Source organism: Hypomesus nipponensis, chromosome 14 (assembly GCF_054491055.1).
Source record: "Hypomesus nipponensis isolate SF chromosome 14, ASM5449105v1, whole genome shotgun sequence".
Lineage (NCBI taxonomy): Eukaryota > Metazoa > Chordata > Actinopteri > Osmeriformes > Osmeridae > Hypomesus > Hypomesus nipponensis.
The window spans coordinates 2,675,626-2,685,000 of record NC_140374.1 but is presented as its reverse complement, the minus strand read 5'-3'; the positions used below and the strand labels follow the sequence as shown (position 1 = coordinate 2,685,000).

General features: G+C 53.7%; 1 protein-coding gene across 7 annotated transcripts in view; it reads left to right on the top strand.

Moving 5' to 3' along the window:
- The window catches only part of fgd4a (FYVE, RhoGEF and PH domain containing 4a), a 49,678-nt gene that overhangs the window by 11,721 nt on the left and 28,582 nt on the right, over positions 1–9,375 (top strand). The window contains exon 1 of one of the 7 annotated variants that reach the window (XM_084672994.1): positions 3,205–3,357. The exons of 5 other annotated variants lie outside the window; for them this stretch is intronic. Coding sequence is in view for 1 of the 2 variants with exons in the window: in XM_084672987.1 (XP_084529113.1) it covers positions 8,219–8,288 (70 nt within the window). In the remaining variant the exon portion in view is untranslated. Of the gene's footprint in view, positions 1–3,204; positions 3,358–7,998; positions 8,289–9,375 lie in introns of those variants that run through there. One more of the 7 variants, XM_084672987.1, reaches the window with a different exon arrangement.

Sequence of the window (9,375 nt, the reverse complement as noted above, 5' to 3'; positions counted from 1 at the left end):
TGTCTGGTCACATGACCTCCCCGTTGCAGTAGTGTAAGTGTTTGTGTGAGAAAGAAACCGAAACGCAGTGTGTGAGACAGAGAGTCTGTGAATGTGTGTGTGTGTGACACAGCTGTCGTACACAAAGTGGGAACGTTAAAGACGTGTTTTATTCATTAATAGTTTATGAGCAGCTTTGAACCAACCAAGAGCTGACTGGCTTGGCATTCCAAAGTCCATGTATGCTAAATGTGTTTACGCAGGCTTGCATGTCTTAGTGTGTGTGTGTGTTGGATTACTAAAACAGTCCAATTACTCTCTGTCTGAATTCTATACTGCCGTCAAATGTCGCTGTGGAGACGAAACGCTGCCATAACTCTAATGAATGACTGTGTTTACTCAAGCCGCAGCAGAGGCTGCAGGCGGCTCATATTCTCACCACATCCATCGGCTTGACTTTCATCTGTCTGTCATTTTAAGTGATGAAGCTTTCGAAGGGCGCTGATTAACAGGATTTATGATTTACAGTTTCAATTTTCATTGCGGCATTAAATGAATTCTCCATTGAGCTTCTGTGTTTTCCAGTTAATTTGTTGCCTAATTGATTCATTTGTCAACTGAAATGAGACTTTTTGGGATATATGGTTGGGTGTGGTTGTTCCTTGTTCTTTCAGTCAGTCAGGAGCAGAGAGCCCCTGCTCGACTTTCTCTCTGATACCCCTGTCCTTATGTCTCTCTCTCTGTGTGTGTGTGTGTGTGTGTGTGTGTGTGTGTGTGACTCAGTGGCCCCAGCAGTAACCGTGGGGACCTTCAAACACTATCGGCTCCGGAAGTAATTAAGAACGTTGGAGAATTTTCTCTAGGGTTAGGTCTGGTTTATGTGCACACACGTCACTGTGCATGCACACACACTTACAGACACAACCACACGCAGCGGAACTCACACAGAGCTGCAGTTGTATGGCCCTGGTGTTGGTGAGGTCTGGGTCTGGTTGTGGCTCACCAGGGTTCAGGGCCCCCTGGCTGTTACAATGTTCCCAGGTCTGCTGCTGGTCGGCTGGCTGGCTGGGTTGAGACCTGGCTGGCTGGGTTGAGACCTGGCTGGCTGGGTTGAGACCTGGCTGGCTGGGTTGAGACCTGGCTGGCTGGGTTGAGAGCTGGGAATCTGGGGTGGTGATATCCAGCTCTGACTGTCCCTCTGGAAACCACACCACTGGGGACAACAATAGAAGCCCAGCTTCATGAAAACAAGAAGAGAAGAAAAGAGGAGGGGAGGTGAAGAGAGGAGAGGGGGGAGGGGAGAAGGGGAGAGAGAGGATAGGAGAGAAGAGAGAAGGGGAGAGGAGAGAGGAGAGGGGGGAGGTGAGAAGGAGAGAGAGAGGATAGGAGAGAAGAAAGGAGAGAAGGGCTAGGAATAAGGAGGTCAGGAGTATTTAAGCTGCCATGCTGAGTTAGAGCAGAGATGATCAAAACCAAGGGCAGATATGCCACTTTGTCCCACAAACCCAGAGATGTGTGTGTGTTTGTGAGGACGTGTGTGTGTGTGTGTGTGTGTGTGGGTGGCTATGCACGCATTATATGTGTAAATACACATAGCCACTTGTCCTACATTTTGTAACTGGGTGTCAATCACACCCCTAACACTTCCTGTTCGTGCTGTGGGTCTTTTTCTCAGACGGTGTGACTACATCTCAGGGACTTACACCCCCTCACCCCCCCCGACCCCCCCGACCCCTCACTTCCCTGTCCCTCTGGTCAGCCAATCAGACCTCTCCATGCTTCCCGGCTGTAACAAAGCTCTTATCGCCATGGGAATGGAGTAGGTGGTAGGATAATGTCATCTGCTCTCCCCCCTCCGTCTATGTCGTGAACACACACTCCACTGCATGTTTAATGACTCACACACATGTGATTTAAAAACGCATGATGTCAATAATACTCTCTCCACACAAGCCGCAGTTGACTCTTGGTTTTGCATTGTGACTACCGGGTCTGGTCTTCAACCTCCTCCACACCCCACCCTAACCCCTCTCTCCTCCTCCACACCCCACCCTAACCCCTCTCTCCTCCTCCACACCCCACCCTAACCCCTATCTCCTCCTCCACACCCCACCCTAACCCCTATCTCCTCCTCCACACCCCACCCTAACCCCTCTCTCCTCCTCCACACCCCACCCTAACCCCTCTCTCCTCCTCCACACCCCACCCTAACCCCTCTCTCTCTCTACCCGTCCTCTTGTCTTCCTCTCTTCATCTTTTTGTCACTGTCATTTCATCTAGCTCCTCTAACACCCCTCTTCCCCACACTCCTCTAGAATCTCCCACCCCTGCCCCCCCTTGCCTCCCCTTCCTCCCTCCCTCCCTCCTTCCTTCCCGCATTCCCTCTCTCTCTCTCTCTCTCTCTCTCTCTCTCTCTCTCTCTCTCTCTCTCTCTCTCTCTCTCTCTCTCTCTCTCTCTCTGTTTCTCTCCCTCCCAAACATCCCACCCACCCTCTCTCTCCCCCCCCCCTCTCTTTCTCTGTTTCTTCCTCCCCCCTCTTTCTCTCTCTGTCCGTCTCTCTCCCGCCATCTCCCTCTCTCCCCCTCCTCTCAGTCTTTCCCCCCTCTCTGTCTTGTGCGGGGGGTCAGTACCTATCAGTGGTTGAAGACGACAGGGATTGGGCCCCTCCCCGCTCTCTGGCCGTCCCCTTCTCCAACACAAAAGGAGTGATTGTCCATGCGACACACACACACATACCCACCCACACACACACACACACCCACACACACCGAGGGGGCTTCAGTGTGGGGCTGCAGGCAGGCTTGGAAGAGCTCCCTTCGTCTCCGCTGGAATGTGAATATTTTCACGTGCAGCGTCCTGGAAACGCACACGGACAGAGAGGGAGAGAAGGAGAGAGCGAGGAGGAAGGTGTTGTAGTGGTGACAGAGAAACAGAACTCAAGAGACTGGGTGAAAGGGAGCTCGTGGACGTGAGAGAGGGAGGGAGGGAGGGAGGGAGGGAGGGAGGGAGGGAGGGAGGGAGGGAGGGAGGGAGGGAGGGAGGGAGGGAGGGAGGGAGGGAGGGAGGGAGGGAGGGAGGGAGGGAGGGAGGGAGGGAGGGAGGGAGGGAGGGAGGGAGGGTGGGAGGGAGGGAGGGAGGGAGGGAAGAAGGCTGCAGCGACGGCAGCCAGACAGCAGTTCAGTGCGAGTCCGAACCTGCCGGGGTGTCTGAACGACAGAAAGAGAGCGAGAGAGAGAGGGAGAGAGAGATAAAGAGAGAGCGAGAGAGAGGGGGAAGCAGGAAGAGGTTTTCCCTCATTCAGTCTGTGCCATGTGAAGGAGAAGAATCGTTCTGGTTTGGACTCTATCTAGCCGCTCGACTCTGGATTGTCTAAGGAGGTACGTGGGCTCATTGCTCTCCCGACACACACATACACACACACACAGGTTTCTGCACCATCGCCTCCAGTACCAGACAGGGTGTTTGCATGTGTGTGAATGTGTGTGTGGGCGACACACACATCTGCAGATGCGGGGCGTTGGGCAGTGAGAAGCTGATAGACTGTAGAGTGATACTGCTTCTCAGGCTCAGCCTGTCATTAGAACCACAGAAACACGGGATCGCTTCCTAATATCGCCCCTCCACACACACACACACACAGACACACACACACACACACACACAGTCACACACACACAGATGCAAACATCTAACAAAGGGAAGGAACACTTTGAAATGAGGACCTTAGCTACAGTACAACACAGGATGTGGTGTGATAGAAAGCCTAGCGTTGCAGCTGTGTGTGTGTGTGTGTGTGTGGCAGGGTAGGAGCTTGAGGGGGTATTCATTTGCTCTCAGGCTTTGTTTGTTGGCTAAACCCTGCAGCTATAGGCTCAATTAGCAGATTCAGTGTACACACAAACACACCCACACCCACACGCGTGTGCACTGCAGGTTCTCTGATGGAAGTCACTGTACAGGTTTTGAGGGTGGGTCATGGATGACTGGAGCCTTACATGTGCCTGCTGTGCTGTAGGAGAGGCTGTTAGCCTAGCTAGCTGTATGTAGCTAAGGACCCTGGATCTCCCTGCTGTGCTAACTGTTTAAGCAGAGGCTAGCTGTGACCCCCTGAGGTACAACTGTTAGCTTGCTAGCTAGTTTCCCCCTCTGCTTGATGTGTATCTGAAATCTATCTGGGCCGTGCTGTGTGATTTGTAGCTCAATCTGGAGGAAAAGGCTTTCTCCATCCAATTCTTGCTCCATCTGCAACTGTGTTGTAGCTCAAGTGTGTTCTCTCCATGCCCTTGCACACTATTATCAGACTGAGTGTGTGTGTGTGTGTGTGTGTGTTTTTGTGTGTGTGTTTTCTGGGGTGGCGGTAGGCAGGTTCCCAGGGGAAGCAAGGGGGCTTCTCTCTGATCGGATCCCTGGACTGGGAGCTTGGGACTGGGGGTTGATGTGCTGAGCTCTGGGTCCCAGGCAGGCTGTCTGTCTGGGTGGGGGGCTGGGTGGGGAGCTGGGTGGGGGGCGGGGTGGGGGCAGGGTGGGGGCAGGGTATGAAGGGGCTTGGTGGGGGGCTGGGTGGGGGCAGGGAGGCTGTTACCAATGTGGCTGGGCCAAGGGGCCCACTGTGACCAAAAATTTGATTAAACTGAAAAAGAGAGAGAGAGAAAGAGAGAGAGAGAGGGGGGGGGGAGAGAAAGAGAGAGAGAGAGAGGGGTGGGGGGAGAGAGAGAGAGAGAGAGAGAGAGAGAGAGAGAGAGAGAGAGAGAGAGAGAGGGAGGGAGAGAGAGAGACTCATCAGTGACCCTGATAATGAGCACTAAAGTATTTACACACACACCCTCTCTCTCACACACAAACACTCTCACACACACTCTACCACACACACTGGCTAGGACCAGCTGCTGTGTCAGCTGGACCAATTGTCCCAGGCAACTTCAGCAGTGTTTGATCCATCCTTCCCCCTCTCCTCTCTCCTCCTCTCCTCCCCCTCTCTCCTCCTCTCTTCCCCTCTCTCCTCCCCCTCTCCTCCTCCTCTCTCCTCCTCTCCTCTCTCCTCTCCTCCTCCCCTCTCTCCTCCTCTCCTCTCTCCTCTCCTCCTCCCCCGTCTCTCTTCCGTTCCTCTTCTCCCTTCCTCTTCCCCCTCTCTCCTCTCCTCCTCCCCCTCTCTTCTCCCCCTCTCTCCTGTCTTCCTCCTCCTCCCCCTCTCCTCCTCCCCTTCTCCTCCCCCTCTCCTCCTCCTCTCTCCTCCTCTCCTATCTCCTCTCCTCCTCCCCTCTCTCCTCCTCTCCTCTCTCCTCTCTTCCTCCTCCTCCCCCCTCTCCTCCCCCTCTCTCCTCTCTTTCTCCTCCTTCCCCTCTCTCCTCCTCCCCCTCCCCTCTTCCCCCTCTCTCCTCTTCTCCTCTCCTCCTCCCTCCCTCTCCTCCCCCTTTCTCCTCTCTTCCTCCTCCCCTTCTCTCCTCCCCTTTCTTCCTCCCCCTCTCTCCTCCTCTTCTCTCTCCTCTCCTCCTCCCCCTCTCCTCCCCCTCTCTCCTCTCCTCTCCTCCCCTCCTCTTCCCCCTGTCTCCTCTCCTCCTCCCCTTCTCCTCCCTCTCTCTCCTCTCTTCCTCCTCCTCCTCCTCCTCTTTCCTCCACCCCCTCCCCTCTTCCCCCTCTCTCCTTCCTCTCCTCTCTCCACTCCTCTTCCCCCTCTCCTCCCCCCTCTCCTCCTCCTCTCTCTTCTACCTCTCCTCCTCCTCCTCTCCTCCTCCTCCTTCCTCTCCTTCAGCAGAATGCTCTGTCAGGCTCACATCGACCCAGACTCAGATCAGTTTGTACACAAGGAGGCTGTCAGTGACCTACGTGTGTGTGAGAGTGTGTGTGAGTGTGTGTGTGAGAGTGAGTGTGTGTGTGAATGTGTGTGTGACAACTTTGTCCTTCAGGATGAGATGCAGAGAGTAAGAAGGCTGACACATCCCAGAGGAGACAAACCTGGAACACAGGTTCTGATTGGCTGTGTGGAGGGGGGAGCGTTCTGTCCCAGAGAGAGAACAGGGTTCCACAGCGTTGGGTTCTTGTCCAGTAGCTGCTGTCATGGAGGACAGAAACCCAGCCTGGACCAGGAAGGAGGAGCAGAGAGAAGCCCAGGACTGGAACAACACCTTCTATTCAGGATTACTGTCCCTCTCTCTCTCTCTCTCTCTCTCTCTCTCTCTCTCTCTCTCTCTCTCTCTCTCTCTCTCTCTCTCTCTCTCTCTCTTTCTCGCTGTCCCAAGCCTTTTTAGCATTTCTGGAACCTTCTGTTTTTCTGCATTCCAGCTCCAGCCTCAGTAGCGAAGCTTCTGTTCCTCCGGTCAGAAGGGCTCATTCATGATGACCTCAGTAATCCTACTTCTTCATGAATCACACACACACACTGCAGACGCACACACGTACGCTAACACACACATGCGGACACACACAAACACACTGTCCCCAAGGCCTTGTGACTAGACAGTAGACATGCTTACTAAGTTGAACAAGCTGTGACACTGTCACAGTGACAGCACTACTGTGTGTGTGTGTGTGTGTGTGTGTGTGTTGACTGTGTGTGTGTGTGTGTGTCTTTTACAGACCTATGATGCGTTGCAGTACCAGTTCAGAGCTGTGCAGTTCCGTGGCAGCAGGGTGACATGTATAGTCGTCCCAGAGCACATTGTGAAGGCCCCGCCCCCTGACTGGGTTGTTGAGGACAGGCAGCCAGACTGTTGTACTGAAGGGGCCAATCAGACGTGAAGATGGCTGAATGGGGGTATTGATTGGCCCATTTTAGAAGCTCCGTGCCACAGCTGTGGTTTGCTTCCTGTGTCCAGCGGTCTGGAGGCGGGGGGGGGAGGAGGGGTTATGGACCAGAGGGGGAGGAGGTGGAGGCCTGGGGTACTGACCATAGAGGGGAGGGGGTGGAGGAGGGGGAGGGGCAGGGGGAGGGGGCAGGGGCAGGGGGAGGGGGCAGGGGCAGGGGCAGGGGCAGGGGCAGGGGCAGGGGCAGGGGCAGGGGGAGGGGGAGGGGGAGGGGGAGGGGGGAGGGGCAGGGGGAGGGGCAGGGGGGAGGGGCAGGGGGAGGGGGAGGGGCAGGGGGAGGGGGAGGGGGAGGGGGAGGGGGAGGGGGAGGGGGAGGGGGAGGGGGAGGGGGAGGGGGAGGGGGAGGGGGGAGGGGGAGGGGGTGAGAATAGAGAGATAAAGAAGTCAGCTGTTTTCACGTCCTCCATGTTGATCTTCACAGTGACCACACGACTTCGCAACTATACACCCTGGTTTTCTCACACACACGCGCACACACACTCACACCACACACAACACACCACACACACACATATATACCCTCTCACACCTACACACACATAACCACTGTCAGTTTCATACCAAAAGAGGCATTGGGATGTCATCTCCATGACAACGCTTCCTTCCTGTTTATGAGTATCTGTGGTGTTTTCCACCCTGGTGGTGTGTTGACTGGACTCTTATCAGGTGACCTACCTGGAATCACTTCCTTATTATGCACTTATCAGAAGTCTGGACGTGGCCATGATGACGAGCAGAACAGGGGCTCATCACACACACACACACACACACACACACTCACTCACACTCATCACACCCATGCACATACACATTCCCCAGACTTTGCAGCGTGTTGTGACTAAAGCTGTGACTGGGTATAATGTTGCTGTACTAATGTGAGCGTCTTCATTTTCCTCCTCCACGCATGAGGAAATGATCCGGATCATTCTGGGTTGATGCAACAGCAGAGAACCGCACAGGGTTGTCGTCGTGTTCTAGCCGAGCGTGTTTGTCAGAGGGAAACGGCGACAGGACGTTTGTTCTGTCGTGGTTCCGTGGCCCCAGGGTGCTCTCAGCATGACGGGCGTCAGAGCCGTAGTTCCTCTAAGTCGGCCTGTGTGAAGGCCTGCCATCCACACACACCAGTAACAGCAGCTTTGAAACCGTGTCACAGTAATCATCAGCCACCCCCGGCTACTCCCCCCCCCCCTCCCTTGTTCCCCACCCATTGCTCCCCCCACCTGGTGACTGTCGTCAGGGAAACCGGTTTGCTCGGCTACAGGCAGTAAAAGTGGCTAATGGGTAAACAGGTCTAAGGTAGCGAAGGAGAGGGAGCGGGGTAAAGAAAGAGCTGGAACGAATAGAGCCGAGAAGAGGGGACTGTGGCTGGTTCAGGTAGAACTGGGATCGGATCGTCTGGCGCTTGTGTGTGTGTGTGTGTGTGTGTGAGGCTGGACCATGTATCGCTCACATTGGAGGACTCACTTGACGGGCAAACCTCAACCTGACTGGAGAAACATTTACCCAGGTATTGTTCACACACACACATAATATATCTACCTAGGTATTATTCTGTTTTGACACACACACATAAGATATCTACCTTGGTACTATTCTGTTGTGACACACACACACACATAAGATATATGAGCGAAGCAGGTTCAGGCATGGCACTCGGGCAGCGTGCGTCATATCACCCACCGCCGTGTTCTCAGCCCAGAGTCTTAGCTTGATGGGCGGAGCTAGAAAGTGGCACACATGCACGCACACCTGTCCTGGCTAACCTTTGTGTTCTGCGCTGCTGCCACCCACCACCATCCCCTTCTCCCCCGTGTTGTCTGTCTGTCCTACCCGTGGGGGATTGAACTTGTTGCTCCCTGCCTCATGTCATGCATGCTGCAGTGAAGGCAGGGAGCGCTTCCCCATGTACATCCGTTCCGACAAAGTTAAACCTATGTATGTGAATAAGTGGTGAAATCAATCCCGTGAGTGTGTTGACTGAACTACATAAATACTATTCTGTTCTGACACACAAACACACACGCACAAGATATCTACCTTGGTACTATTCTGCTGTGACACACACACGTGAGATATCAAACATGATATCCTACCTCAGAAAGAGATTTTTAGTCGACATCAGACAGAAAGGCTCTTTACAGATGATGTTGTTCATGCCTCTATGCTGTTTTCCAGTGAAGTGTGATAGCAGGTTTGTGGAACCCAGTTTGAGGTGGGAGAACGTACAGTAGGTGTTGTCATGTAATGTGTTGTGATGTGATGCGTTGTGTTGTGATGTGTGAGAGATGGCTCCTGTGCAGAATCAGTGAAGCATCTATCAGGTGAATATGTAGACACGATGTGTCGGTTTAGTATCTCAGGCTGTAAGAGGAATTTATAGCTCCACTTCTCTCTTTCTCTTGTGTTTATGGTCAGTCTGATGGGGAGGGTGGGGGTATGACAGGAGTGGTTAAAGAAAGACAGAGATGTTTGTCTGAGTTAAGACCAGTTAGTTATTAATTACAGTAATTTGAGTCCCAAATGTCCCCATTTTGGGATGAACTGTATCTTATCCTATCTTGCCTGTAACTCAGTAGTCATGTCTAATAGCGAAA